The 16009-nt window shown below is 44.9% G+C and overlaps 1 protein-coding gene across 6 annotated transcripts in view; it reads right to left on the bottom strand.

The window, feature by feature from the left end:
• Positions 1 to 16009, bottom strand: part of LOC100644761 (3-phosphoinositide-dependent protein kinase 1) — a 404120-nt gene that overhangs the window by 26910 nt on the left and 361201 nt on the right. Inside the window, exon 1 of one of the 6 annotated variants that reach the window (XM_020863853.2) lies at positions 6554 to 6848. The exons of the other annotated variants lie outside the window; for them this stretch is intronic. Coding sequence (XP_020719512.1) covers positions 6554 to 6619 — 66 coding nt within the window. The 5' untranslated portion in view covers positions 6620 to 6848. Of the gene's footprint in view, positions 1 to 6553; positions 6849 to 16009 lie in introns of those variants that run through there. 6 annotated transcript variants of the gene reach the window in all.

A 16009-nucleotide genomic window follows, 5' to 3' on the forward strand; every position in this document is an offset into this window, starting at 1 on the left:
GCCTCTAACGTAAAAAAGTGACAATGTGTCTTCGCGGCGTCTACAGACAGGCTCGCTTTTGGTTCGCTGCCGACCGATTAAGTTCGACCAAATTTAAATACTCGCACGATCGTGAGCGTTTTTTTTTTCGGAACGATAAAACCACGTGCCGTTTTATCGGCAATCGTTATCAGTTTCGTTAACATTCTCCACAAATAGCGGGACTATGCGTTCACTGTCGGTCAACGTTGCTCGCCAACGTTGCGGAAAACGTCCGCACAGTTCGCGATAATTTTCCGCTACTGATTTTCCCTTTGGAACGTTCTGAGAAATCGGCGGATACTTCGAAACGCGATGCTCGTGACATCCGGAGGGAAATATTTATGCCGGCGACGTCGCTACGGATTGATAAGGATGCCGTGCGACTCCGAAACGAAATTCGCCGTTGCTCGATAACGTCGCTTACTTTTTGACGATCATAGAGATTCGTGTCGCGCCGTACCTTGTCGCTTGGTCTCGTATATGCATACGCGGACACACTCACACGGACGCACAATTGCCACGCTTACACACGCGAATGGACGATATCGCCAAATGTTTCTGTTCGTAATCCACGGCAACCACGCTGGAAACCTGTCAAAACGTAATATCGGATTTCCACGTAACATTTTCCATTAGTCTGGCCAGTGTGCGATGTCAAGTCGGCAAACCTACTCATCAGGATTGGAGAGGTTATCGGGTAAAACTGCCTGGTACCTGGCAAAATCTCTGTAATTTCGACGACACCGTTAGACACCATCCGAGAACGAGTCTGACCTTTGAACTATGACGTTGAACGCGTCTTTCGCTTTGTTCGCGTAAACTTCCATTTAGTAGCTGATCGTCGAAGCGTCGAATAGCCGGAAATCTCGATATACTCGAGTTTCTAATCGGGCGTTTAATTTCCTTCGAGGGAATCCTGATTGCCAATAAATTGATACTCTTTAAAATTGATATCCATGTGCGTGATGTTCTTCGATGCTCGTGAAATTACGCGATGAATCGATTAATGGCACGCGAATTATCGCATTGAAACCATCACGGAGATTGCGATTTCTCATTAGAGACCTTGGATCGTTTGATATAAGGAGTGCGAGTGCGTTCCTTTCGATGCGAAAGCTGGCTTTGTGTCGAGAGAAACCTGTTATTCGGTCGAATATTAGCTATGTGCATCCAGTGACGTTGGAAAAAGTAACGAGCGTGGAAAACGGGAAGAACGGCGAATCGTCTGAAAGTACGTGAGGAATTTAGCTTCTCCAACAACGTTCGTCTCGTTGAAACGCCTCGTCACCGATGGAACAAAGATCGTTCACACCTCTGTTTCCCCTGTAAGCGGCCGCCGACGATTGTTCGTTGCTTTGTGTAACGACCGTTATTGGATTCCGGAAGAAAGTCGCAAGGAATAATCCGTTGGCACTCGTTTGTGTTTCGCGGTTAATACATTCACCATGGCAAGCATCCATCATTTCTAGCTTTCTACTACTTTTCAATGTAATTAATCACACGGCCATTGTGCTCGCCCTTCTATCTTTTGCTCTTTCTCCCTTTGTCTTTCCCGCTCGCCCTTCTGCACTCACCGAGCTGATAACGCGTTATCGTAATCCAAGGGTGAGTCCACGTCGAACGCGCCCACGTATAAATACACGTCGATAGTATCACGGAAGTTCACTTGCCACGATCGATCGACCTTTCGTTCCTGGAAGTTGTTCGCTCTCTCTAGCGCACGCCCCCTATAAATTTATTTCGATGCGAAACGCGCGGGCCTCCTATTGCCAGCCGACTAAATGGCCGTCGGATAACGGACACTCGAGGAGCGCGTGTATCGCGAGCCTTTGCCATGGCCCGAGATACCAAAGCTTTTTCGCCGTCGATCGCATAGTACGCTCCAACGATTCGAGCCGCGGAATTCTCTCGCAAACGTCGATAGAAGGGATTGGTCAGTATTTAGGAGCAACGTGATATACGACAGGTCGAGACAATGGTCGCCTCGAGACTACCTTGTCTCGCCTCGTGAACCGTGCCTATGCAAAATACTAATACGATCGAATCTTTCTCTGCAGATCTGCAAAGTGGTCTGCGTGAAATTTCACGATAGGGGTTCGTTTCTGATTTTATTATTCCAAGCCTGGTAAACTTATTGACGCGGTATGGACATTATTGTATAGATATATCTAACGTTCCACGTAACGGACAAGCCATTCTGATTTCTCGAGCAAGAGGATTTAACATTTGCCGCTTATCCTCGATTCGTGTCCCATTTAAAAACGCCACGAGGAAAACACCGAGCGTATCGACAGTTTCGGTTAAATTTAGACGAGTGGACAAGTCACTTGGCAGCGTGGAATTGTTCCTTAATTATCCTACGATGAGAAGATGGTCGCGGAAGACGGACGAAACACAGGGTCTCTATTAAAAGCGGCAACAACGATGTAAATTAATCCAGATGCACGAAAAACGGTGGCGCGCTGACTATATTTAGTTCGTCAAATGGAAGCCGTTGAAAATAGAACAAAAGCCGACCGCTTTGTTATTCTCGAGTGTCCGTGATCGTGTGCAACCACGTGGACGTCCCGTATAATAAAGTCGAATCGCTGAAAAATAGACGAACAGCGCGTGCAACCTTTTCAAACACCCCTAACGCCCTGTCTCTTTTCCTCTGTCCTGGAATTTACACAGTCTCGACCGTCGGTTCACCGTGGATTATTTTTGGAACCGATTTTCCTCTTCGAGCGACGAGTCGCGATCGTGTCTTTTCTCGGCGCTCCTGCACGTCCTGTCTCGTTACGTTCGCGATGAAAATAGACCGTGTCGTTTCTACTTCTGTTTCTGCCTTTCTCGTGTCAGTCACACGAGTCGATCGTGGAAATAAAGACGTGCTCGTTGTGATACCCTTTACCGATCCGACGGCATGGTATAATAACAGCTAATTCGATAAATACAACGAGCGTTATCTATAATTTTACAACAGTTTGTAATTAGAAATTAACCGACGAAGGGTCATCAAGAAGCTTTCGCTAAGCTAGTTGGTGTGCGACACGTAACGAACGCAACACGGAAGTAGAAATTCATAGGTGAGCTAGTTCGATAATTCAGGAAACAAATGTTCGTTCTTTCGCTTGTTTTCCGATATCGTATGGGAACGGCTCGTGTTCCCCGCTTTACGGCAATATCTGGCATAAATTACGCGCACCATGCACGCGTATCGTACGCTTAATGCTCGCAAGTAGGAGCGGACACACGTGCAGTGGACGCGCGGGGGTAGATGTTTGAACGTCGAGGGGATGGAGAAAGCTTTCCGGCGCCTATTCACGACGTTTGCTTGGCGCAAACGTTTGGTAACCTCGAGTAAACTTACGAATCGTCTTTATACCGCCTACGCATACTCTTACTATGAATTTAGCGGGCCACATCGCGATCCTGGATGAATTATGCATCCTTTTCACGAGGAGAGGTGAGCAGAAAATGTGGAACGACGTTACGATTGACATTTGCTATTATTTTATAATAGATTCGAGAATTTTTTTCTAGTGTACGAAACAGGGAGACCAGAAAATTTCCAACCAATTGAATTTTAACGATCTCACAACGCGTTATTCTGTAGCAAAAATTTGTGTTGATGGACGATGTAAAATTCCTCAAAGGATATTCGATCGAGCTTGACCTAATTCCTAAAAAGATCTGCAAACCAGCCGGTAGGTACCTAATTCAAGAACCGCGAACGCGTATCTGTTCACGTTTCGTACAATTACAGTTACATAATTCTCGAGCTGTGTATATCCTTCACGCGCCGTGAATGATCGTTCGTAATATACTCGATGTTTAATTACGATAGTAATCACGTGTCCGAATTCGTTTTACATGATTTCCAAAACAAGCTCGAATTCTTTGCTTCAAGATCGATGCTATCAGGGTATAGATTTAACAAAATAAGTCTAATCGCCAGGCAATTCGCAAATGATAAAACGTTGCTTCGCGTTGGTGTAACGAGTGGCTAGCAAATCCACCTGAAAACACAGCTGCGCGCATTCACACCTGCGAGACGTCGCGACTTTTTGTTAATTTCCAAATGAACGCGCACACGTGTAGCCTCGACCGTGGACGTAATCGGACCGAATGAAAGTGAAACAATTCCGAGCGTTCCATCAACGACGTAACCCGCTGGAAACTGTGTACTTACTTTGAATGACGTCTGGTAAATAATTGTCTACGATGTTTACGTAAATGACGAGTTGAATAATGCCATTCAATACAATGAACCTACGTAAAACCTACTACTATATGGTATCTATGTTTGAATTTGTTTGTAGCATACTGTCGTAACGTTCATTGGACACTTAAATTAAAAACTTAAATTTCGAGCGATTTAAATAACCGACCTGCATCGACCGAATTCTACGAATAATTTTATTCGTCAAGAGTGTCAGATTTTTATCAATCATGCGATAGACGAAACCAAATACCGAGGTTTTTTCGCGTGCCGTTACATAATCTAACATCTTAATTTCGCGATTAAGAGTCCTCCTTGTGTAACACTGTTAGTGTTTTTCTCGATCGTTGGGACGATTAACGGCGTATTGCTGTGTTCGGCGTAATCGTCGATCAATCAACGATATCGCGCGATGTACGTAGTTTACGTTGACAACGTATTCGATGAGTCGAATGACCACATTTCAAAGACGCAATAATTCATAGAACAACTGCCTTCTCACAAAACTACATTATTATTATTACTTTTCTTTACTAATATTCTAATATTAAGCTCGGAAAAAAGAATTTGGATGAAGATCTCGACTACGATCTCGTATAATTATACGTATTTTCTTAAAGTACTTACGTATTCAAAATGCCTAATAAACATCGGTAATTATATTGTTCGCACAGATAGACGACGATTTCCAGCAATTAGAAGCGCTGTCAACGCATATTCTTAATAACCGTCATCTCGTTGGCCTTGAAAGACCAAGATCGTCGTAATTGTCAACCGGATAGCTATACGATCGGCGATTATCGCGGGAAATTAAGCGGCGCCTAATAAAATCCGCGGCTGGTGGTCATCGTTTGTTTCGCGTTTCGTTCGATCGGAAAAACAACGCGTCCGCGGAAGGTTAAATTGAGGGAATACGAGAAATGGTAGGGTAATCGTAAAAGCTGCGAATGGATCAACGTAACGTCTGGCTCGTGTAACGTCGCGTCGCTGCGTCACGGGACCGAAATTCGAGAATGGATCTGGTGTGTCTATATTTGCGAGACTTGCTGCCGATTACCATTGCTCGTCAGAATATACTTGCCTACGTTAGCCGTGACGTCACGTGGCAGCTCGTCACGTGAAGAAATGACACGCGGCTGATTTATTCGGCTACGTTGTATATCACGCATCGGGCCGTGTGCCAATGACAAAAGAGGAAGAGATCGTCCGTATGTTACCGGTTTCGGAGTTGCTCACGAACGACTTTGGGCGCCACGTATATCCTCGAGAATCGATTAAGCGTTAAATCCACCGGAGCCACACGACGATTCTATAAATAACTAACGGCGATGATCAACGATATTTGTTTGCTGATAATGCGTTGGTTAAATAGATAAAAGTTACAGGAATAAAGTAAGTAAGTAGTAAAGGTAGTGAGACACTTAGAGTTTGTGACCGATAGCAAACAACGTGGGTTTGATTTAACCGTAATTCTAGAGTACAGCAGGGCAATAGGCAAAATATATACATTTCAGGTGTTTCCGTTGCCCTGCTATTTTATCGAGCTTTCAAGAAATATCGTATCTCCGAGATTAATGGCAGTGAGTTTTTGCTTGTCGTGTTTTATTGTTTATCATCGTATCGACGCTTTAGATTTCAGTGCAATTACGTGCTACGCACGATCGAATTAACTTTATTTGCACCAGTTAAAGATTAATCCGATGCCTCGTGATAAAGTAACCCGACTAATTCAGTTCGACGTCCCTTCGTGTCAACATTGCTGCACTAACGCAAAGCCTATCTTCTAATCTACTAACTATCGTCGCAGTAGAAAAGTTGAACTATGAATTTCACGATGTTGCTTTCAAGATATTGAACGGGCTTTTTATTGCTGTGGAAAAAACAGTTAAACAGAGCGGATTAAATACAAAGTTTCAGGCAGATTGTTTAGACTGCACAGCCTGAATCTTTCTCATTGTTTCGCATGTTAGGATTATATGCGAGTGTTGCGTCATTGGCGCAGCATCACGCGAAGAAAAGACACGCGTCATTCGTTTGCCGATGTACATTAGTAACTCGGCCAATTGCCAACGGTCGAGAAAGAGGATACATATATGGACGTATGTATATCTGCGTTCCTTCGCTATGTCATGCCAAGGAACGCGAACAAACAGAGGAAATGTTCGAAGAGGGCAATAAAAATGAATCAATTGTCCGTTTCGAAGTTGGGTCGTTGGATAAATCGGTTGAGGTCCCGCCGAAAATTCTAGAAAGAATCTCCGGATTTTATACAGGAAGCTTCTTAAAATTTAATTCTCTCGCATAGAATTTTGAAGAATGCTCGCTTACCGAGATCAGTCTTCTGGTTATCCTTAAGAAATGCGAAGTTACGCTATGTTGTTTTCTGCAGGACATCGTTTCAGGGTCGTGGATACCGCGAGTCCTTTTGACGTTGATCCTTGATCTCTTTTCGAGGACGGCACCTCGATTCTCGTCACATCGTACACTTCGTCCTACACTATGTAAATTGCCATCAACGACACGAGTCACCGTAAATTCGCTTGTTCGCAAAGACTAAACGCGACGAGAGAAAGAGCTCGTTGCTCCGCTCGACGTTTTGTCGCGAAAGTGGTTCAAAATTCTGTAATTACGATACACCGGGGGAAGAGTTGGCGACTACCCAGTGTCCGATTTACAAAGTATAGAGAAGTTTCCAACACTGCGACAAATTACCGCGACACGGGAAGAGTCTTTGTCTTAACCGGCAGCCGGATTTGCCAAAAATTGTTTCTGCGATCGTAACGGGAGAAAAAAGACTGACTTCGTAGCACATCCTCGGAATTAAATATACACGCGACATTTCAACTGGAAGCCAACGTCACAATGAACGGCGTCATCGTCGCGGTGGTCATAAACGGCTTTATTCTTTCCCTTTTATTCGACTCATAATTCTCAGGTGATTCGATACGCGTCAAGGAATTATTTCCCCCCCGGGCGGGGGAGTGACTGTCGAAGGTCTCGCGACGTAACGACAAATGGGAACAGAAATTAAGTTCACCGCGAACGAGCGAATTATGGTCGATAACGGCGATCGGTCTTCGCCCCCGTGAACGTTGAACGTGCGCTCACAAAGTAGTCGTTTTGCGCGACAATGAGAGCGTCCAGCGTAGAAAATAAACGGAGAATCGAAGGAGAAGGAGAAGAGAAACCAACCAGCTCTATAAATGTTTACGAGCGTGTGATACGACCACTCGTAGGCGAACGAACTGCAGCTATGCCGGTGGCCGCGATCGCGTATATGCGTTTCGTTTCACACACACACCATCTCGTCTCATTTATGTCGCGATCGTTGCGACGTATTTTGTGACGACACCGATCGTCACCGATGCAAATACGTCAACGCATTACGTTCGGCTACAGATCCGCCCGTGAAAATTATTATCGGCGACGGCTACCATACTTTGATGCACGTCAGATTTTACTGTGGGCGGATGCTTCCGATTACACAGCCGCGCGCCGTCCATTGACGATACTATTGACGTATCTTTCTGCGAATTACGACATTTGCCCGCAATGATCACGAAAATTCCACGTGAAATTATACTCGTACATGCGCCGAGCGAAATTTCGAGTAGATTGCGCTCGATCGTTCTTGGATTGTTCGTTGGTGTCTGGCACAGACAAGTACTAGATTGTTTATTGGCCTACGAGCAGCGTCAATTCGTTTTACGCGGCTATATGTCGACGTATCGGAGGGAACACGGGGAGCGTACGAAGAGATGCAAATTTTTGGTAGCTGCCAAGGTTGTTGCGCGGCTCGTGAAGTTGCAAGGTACAAACGCAACGAGCAACTGACGGTTCAAGGGGAACAGCAAGCTGCATGAACATTCTTATCGCTAGGTAACATCCCGGTCACTACAGCGATATGATTTCCGTGATAATGAAACGCAAAAAATATCCGGATGGTAAACCCTTCGATAAATATTGAATGCACCCATCACATTTGTTCAACGTCACGATTCAACGTGTATCGATAAAAAACGTCAAATTCGAGGCAACGCGCGTTGACTAAGCGCCTTATTACCGCGGCATTATGAGCTGCATTCTTTTTGACACGCTGGACGTTCTTGTCCTAAGCAACGTCTAACTTTATCTTTCGATCGTAGCGTTCAGCCTTAGCAAAAATGTTTTCGCGCAAGATTGACAGAAGGTAGTTCAGAACTGAAAGCAGAGAAACGATTTAAAATGCACAATCGCACGGTATGATATCGACCAAACGCCACTTTGACCACGTTATCGCGTGGATCAACGCTGACAGACAGCGTCTGGTTGCTTTTTCAGCTTTGTAGCACACGTTTCGTTTCGATCAAAAACTTTTAATCGTCGAAGAATTCGATCGCCGTACCGAGACGGAAGTCTGAGGAAAACCTTGTGGGCTGAAAGTATTATCGCCAAGAGTTACGCGCTTTAGTAGGCGAACCAACATGGCCAGGGTGGGTGTCGTAGCTCGTCGCGAAAACAGTGAGACAGCAACTCGGTTTAATCAACATTCTGCACCATTCACACACAAGGCACGTTTAATGCGGCCTGAAATTGCTGCGTTACACAGCGAAATCGATTCTTTCTGGATGCAACAAAGTCGACGGGATTAATTAGCAATTTCGCGCCATTCGGAGAGTGGACCGCTAAAAAATGGCCACGGCGTCACGGTACATCGTATCGAATCTGGTAGCCTCGAGGTGTTCTACGGGTGGTCGTGAATTATACACAGTTTACTCCTTATCTCCTTTTCTCTTCTTATTTGGTATTTTTTCTTTTTTCTATCGGCTTTAATGTTTTTACGCCAGCGCTCGATTTCAATATTGTTTCGATCGATCTGTGTGTTCGAATCGAGGCGGCTCGGGACAGAATGCACAGGCTGCGAGCGCGCGAAAAATAGCCACAGCGTGAGCAAGCTCGCGTTCTCCGCCACGAGAAAGGGCCGCGATTCCGCGCGGCCGGAATGCGCTGAGAAATTCTGTGTCACCGTGCAGGAATGCAGCTGCGCTCAGACGGTGGATAAAGAGATAAGAGAGGCTGGAGAGAGAGACTGTTTCAAGCTCCCAACTGCTCACGCGTTAAATCAGACAGCGATTAATGTTTCTTAATTAAACGAGATAAAAGGGGGATCCAGCGATTTTCGTAGATACAGATCGTGTCTGTAGATTTAATCTCATAATCCAAAAATAGAAATTCCACGCCGTTCGACTCGTATCGACTCGATTAGCCGTTTTCATTGTCTTTCCACGTACGTACGTACGTATGTATATTGTACGTATTATCAACGTGGACAAATAACGCGAACAAATATAATGTCTTGACAGTTGCTATCGTATCAGCTACCGAACCTTTTAAAAATTTGCAATGTTGCAGGCCATTTTACGTAAGATGTACGAATAAGGTACAAAGATATCGAAGCTATAATAAATCTGTTAAATGGTCCCACCTATCCAGGATCCAGAGTTCCCCTTCACCCTGGCCAATGCTGTCGTCCTTTCGCGTAGCCTGGCATCGACTGCCGAACGGCGTGAGTGTACCGAGAGCGGCCGCTATATTTATCTTCGGAAAAGTCACTCTGTCAAGTCGAGTAAGGTGTCACGAGTATAGTAGCCGGTGCACCGAGAGCGCCGGATAAATCCGGTTCGACGCCAGAAGACGACATGGCATAAACATAGACGAGACAAACGTCGAAAAGCGTTGCTCACACCGGCCCCAATGACCGACATCCAGAAGCAGCCCAGCTGGCCGATACCGCCTCTCAAGGGGTGACAGATGGCCAACTGCTCGAGTGACTCGACTATTAGCTTCAACTATGCCTTTGATATTAGCCTCGCTAGCCAAATCCTCGTTGTAAATAGGAAAAGTAGAGAAAAGATAGGCGCTGGTTACTAAGTTGCATACTTGGGTGAAAGTTAAATCTTATTGTAGCAATACTTTCTGCATTTATTTACGTTCGAGAGTAGATTCTCTTCCAATAGAGATTGATATACCAATATTGTGAGAGTATTTATAGAAAAGCACGATTAATTTGTAACCAGTGGAGTCTATAATTATTTTCCTTCTGTCTTGTTTGCTACTTGTCGTGCGTTTTTCAACGACGATCGCAAAATGAACGAGTAAATCCTGTTCTAGTCGGAGACTCCAGCTGAGAACGGTTTTCCTCGAGCGGCCAAGCCAGTTGGAGCAATTCGCAGCCGCGACAGTGATTTTTTCCTTACCGGTGGGTTCGTGTGAATGGGACTTAACAGTGTTCGTCGGCTCGTCAACCAGTGGGGGAAAAAGAGTAAAGATAGTATCACGGGTACATCTCTCGAGTTAGTTTCGCGGTGCTAAGAGAGTTAGGTCGGTTATTTCCGTCATCTCTCGCGGGGTTCACGACCTGCGGCCTGAACATCGTGCCCTGACGTAACAGATCTCGTCGCGCCTGCCAGGTGAGCGCGCGAACTGGAAAAAGTCACGCAGTCGCGTGATTCTGTTATCTTCGTTGAGAAACCAAGTTTCCAATAGATTAATGGACCTTAAACTAAGATGCACAAATAGCTCTACGTTTAGATTTTAACGAAAAATAGGTCGTTTGTCTTTTTTCTTTTTCGTGCATTCTGGCGTCAAAGTTGAGAAGCTTGGGTAAAACTCCGAGAAAGCGTAATCAATTTTAACAGGTATTTCTATGAATCCGGCAACTGCAGAAAGGAGCTGGAGCTGGCGCCTGGTCGAACGATAATTAATACATCATGCGCTCGGCGGAGTGACGTACAATCTTCGGAGATAATCCTTATTATCTGGGAATTTCTTTGAAGGGAACATCAGTGGCGTTGGAATCCGCGTCCCAGCGTAAGCAACATAACAATCGCGATACGTAACGCTGGTACAAGCGGCTCCGGAGAACGCAACGACGCAGCAGGCATCCGAACATTTCCTGCTAGCCTGTCGGAGTAAACATACCTCGAGGGTTCTCCTCGCTGGAATTTATCTGGATACCTGTTGAACACGTAAGATGAATCGTTACGCGCTTTCCCGACTTTCGCCCGGTTTCTCAGTTAATTATCGGCCGTCAACGTACCGTCCTCATTGTTAGCCGATCCTGTGACTCCGGTTGCTCTCGAAACCGAACGGTATTCGCGATTAGCGCGTGTCTCGCCTCGACCCATCCATCGATCCGCCACTCTCTTTCGCGCGGTTACGTATCGTCTTGCCTCGTCTTGAAACGAGGACGCGCGGAGACTCGTCCTTCCATTCGTATTATCGGCGTGGTATCTCGGATACGAAGGCTCGTTGAAGATGGTTCTGACGAGGCCTGATCTGGACTTTGAAGATGTACACGCGCGTTATTTGGAGCACGCTCGTTAATCTTTTGAGGGCCAGGTTTTAACTCGTACGATTAAATCTCTGAACTAGATTCCCGTTGGTTTAACTAAGGGCAAGTTATACGAAAGGAGTGATAGACATCGGTTTGAATCTAGTTATGACAATATGCTCGGTAGGAAAATTGGATAGCTACGAGCACGAAAGCGAGTTTCTCTACGAGAGAAGCGACAAGGGTATTGAAAAATTTTCATTAGTGAAAATGTAGAAGATATGGTACGTACCTATGTACGCGCACCATACCGGAACGTTTCAAGACACCTCCGATAATATATATACGTTCGATCTGAACGCTTCGCTGGAAATACCTTCGAAGGAATTTTCATTCACAATTTCGATAACCACAGAGCATCGATGGGGCTGCCAGCCACGTTGCATCCTCGACATCGCGATTCCATAAACACGCACGATATTGCCGCGGGAAACCCGTGCGGCGACGTTTCCCCTCGTTTCTAAGCATCGATGGAGAAACGACTTACCAGTGGTCGCCTCTGGGCCGCGAATTTCCCGCATTCCAGCGTTCGTTCTGGGCCGTTGTCGAAGCCGTTGTCTTCGACAGGAATTCCGGTGGGGGATCGACGCTACCTGCGGCGCAACTGGCAGCTAAGTGGTTAAATTAAATCCACCGACTTGTCGTTGAGCCGGAAAGTGGATAACTTCGCCAGGGTTTTTTCTCCCGTCAAATCGGAGCTGTTTTATCGCAGGGAAAGTTTCTAGCGTCGAAGTGATATTTTTGCAATTGTTTAGACAGCGTACTGGTTCCGCGTGATTAGTTTGATTGTTAGATCAGTTCAACGAATGTATTATAGTTCATGCAGTCTGTTGTTTCCTAAAATAGATCTAATACTATTTTCCAGTATCACAATACCGATACTCGATGCATCATGGACGTTGACATGGATTTTTTACGAGAACCGATAACTCTTGGTAACCACGAACCGCATACACGTTCGTTGTTCTCCGTTATTCAGTCAAAATATTTTTTCCTATTTGTTACGCGTGATTGTGGATACGTTTATGGTATTTTTTACTCACCGCGTGGATCGTAACGATCGTTCGATTTAGCCTTTCAATTATGGACGGTGTCGTTTTATGGCATTCCTGTGTCGCGCAATTACTTGGATTCAGAGTTAATCAACACGTTGCGTAAATCCAACCTCCAGTCTAGCTTTGGACCATTACGCTATCGAAAAAATTTGATCATACCGTTATCGTTGCAGTTACCACTCTGTCACTGTCTTTTTACGATACGACGTTGTTATTGTTTCGGCCAGGGGTTATTTAACAAAATCGACACCGCTTAGGATGATTAAGCACTCGATTACTCGAACGTATCTTGATAAATATTCGAGTATATTACGCGGCTTTACTTATCTCTGATGTTTTATACAAGTGAACGCTAGAATTCGACGAGGAGATGAAAACGCCGGCTAAGAAATGCCGTTTCTCCGCTGGCCACTATCTATTACGTCTAATTGCGCTTCGATTTTACGATATCCGTGAGGATGCGAATCTACGAAACACGAAGTGCACGCGCGGCCACGTATAATTAGTGACGCAAATATAGAGGCAGGAATAGCCGTGCATACGTTCGCGTTAGATGAGACACAGCCACAGCGTACGCCGTTGTCACATAAATCAGTTCTTCGGATAGCGTCGCTCACATCCTATGAAGTTTGAGTTCTTTTTTTCAGACTTGCGAGTTAAACGCCAAACGTATAGCTAAGGTGTTTTTGAGAGCGGAGCTTTCAGCGTGTATACCTCGTGCAGATGTTCCCAACGTTTTACGGTTCTTAAAACGCGTCGACTCGAGCAGAAGGTTTCTACCGTCGATGAATTACATACAGAACTTGTCGCTGGAAAAAGCAAACACCGTTTATCTGCTGCTCGCGATCCGTAACCGGAAAACGGAGTACCTAAAGACTGAGATATATAGAAACTCGCGTTAGGAGAGATCGTATACGTTTTCGGTAGTATGTTACGTCCAGAATTTCCTAAACTCGTGGAATTCGTCTACGACGAAAAACTAGTCGCGCAATGGTACATTTGTCCGGGCTAAGGCGCGACAGGTGCCCGCGTTATGCTCATTTACGATAATTTATCGGTGTTGCAAGAAGATCGCCGTGTTTCATAACGCGACAAAACCCACGGAGCTTCACGCTCGTGAGCGATTGCATGCGCGCGTTATAAACACGTCTGATCGTTTTTCTGCGGAATCCGAAGTTACCGGTCCCCGTGCGCGTCAATGTCCACACAATTGTACGCGATATGACACCTTGGTACTTCAGCGAACCTTTGCAAACCAAAGGATTTCAATTTTTTCCAAGAAAGCTTTTTCGGCTGCTTTCCGTCCCTCTTCCTTTCTCCATTTCGCTATTCTCTTTATTTCTTTTAGCCGTGTACGTCCCTTTTCCTTTTCTACATACCTGTATTATCTATACAAAAAAGTGCACGACCATCACTGTCCTTTCGTTCTGCTGAGAAGTAACAAAAAGGGACTTGGTGTAAGTCTGGCTCTCAGGTACAGCGTCGACCTCAGCAAAACATATCCGCTTTATCAGTTCATCGATTTTCCGCGTAAGAACTTTCGACTCGGACTTTTGCGGATATCGTCGAAGTGGAATCGCGTTGCCTATGGTTAGTATTTGGACGAGGGCGGTTACATAGCGTCGGCAAAAAATTGTCAGAGATAGACAAGGAAGTTCGACATCGGTGCGTTGCTCGCAGCTTGTCGTACAGCTATTCGAGCGTCCAGCTAACTAGCTCGTTTCAGAACGACCAACTGTCGTATCCTTGATTGTATAACGTCATCTCCTGATGTCTTGCTACAGCCTCTAGGATATCTATTCTTCTTATGGTCACATGTCGTCAACTCGTTAATTGCGTCGACCAATTGCGTGTACCAATTACTACTACATCGATCATATGGTCTACCGAATCTTTCGTTCCTTCAGCAACCGATCTAGTTTCCCTTCTGTTCGCGGATTTCTTCTCTGCTTCAAGGCTCTATCAATACAGTGTATGCGTGTTCTGAATGTGAATTGAATGTGTCAATGCAAACAGATATGTATATAGACCTTTATTGGTATGTATCTTAGTTTTCAGATGTTTCATTGATCGGAACACGTATCCACTGTAACCATAGTCTAACTCTAACAAGCGAATAGCTATCGCTAGCGAGAAATCACTTCCATAGAAGAAGGACATGTTTTCTCGCCACGAACGTTCGCGGATTCGCATCGATGGTGTTCGGGAAACTGGTACAGGGCTACAGTCGCGAACCATGTTGCCTCTGCAAGCCGCATCCGGTACAGGAGTGCGTTTCTGTCGCAGGCTCGTTCCAGATAAATAACACCAACAACCACGGTGGTTTCTCATACTTAGATAAATCAGTCTGGACGCTGGCGAGACGCTCTTACTGAAATCTAACACGCGGACGAACGTCACTCTCGCACGAGCCAGTCTGCTTCTGCTGCTTTTTCCTATTCTATGACAAGGCCGAAGTACGTTAAACCCGACGTTACACTGGACAGTATGAAATGCTACCATTTTACGTCCCCTACCGTCTAACCGTTTTTTACGAGGTATTCTGTTTTGCTCGGTTACTTTTCAAGCCCGACTCTCGGTCACACAGCGGTCGTTGTACAGTTAGGGCGCGTGACGTCGCTGCTTTTACCTAGCTCGTCGCACGACATTCTAATTTTACACAGGGTTGATTGTATTATCGTACTGTCGGCTTATTCTAACCTTTGGCTAACCTTTATCAATCAGTGACTTTCCACTTAATAAACGACTTCAAGTTGAAAAGATTTCCTTTTTCCTGGTACCAGTTTATAGGTTTTCCAGGTTTATGATTTTCACAGATTATTACTCGCATAGACGGTTCGAGTTTCGGGATTTCTGGTCGTTGAGTGGATTATTAGCAGTTTTAGATTTCTGCTTGATTACACTTTTGTCTGAGCTCTGCTGAATATCGAGATACTTACGCGAATACGGTAAGCACGTAGGATACACAGGTTTCATTGAACATAGCTGCCAACAATATTTTAGCGAACAATGATTGAGTGGCCTATTTCTATATTTTTATCCCTTTCATTTTTATAGCATTCACACAGAAACATAACTGGTTACACGATTAAACTACACTTTTACCTAAATGACATTTTATAACCTGATAATTTGGATTTAGTCGACCGTAAATCAATTTTGTTATTCAGAATTTTCAAGCTTTTCAGTTTCTCCTTTTATACGCTATAAAAATTTTCACCATTTCGTAAAAAAAGTCCAGACCAGATTATTGTATAATATACAACATTTAATTAGTTATAACGTAATATATCTTTGCATATAATTACGTACTTCCGCTTCACTTTGCGTCTTACTCGTGATACAACTTTCGGAAAT

This window comes from Bombus terrestris, chromosome 7 (genome assembly GCF_910591885.1).
Source record: "Bombus terrestris chromosome 7, iyBomTerr1.2, whole genome shotgun sequence".
In the NCBI taxonomy this organism is placed as follows: Eukaryota; Metazoa; Arthropoda; class Insecta; order Hymenoptera; family Apidae; genus Bombus; species Bombus terrestris.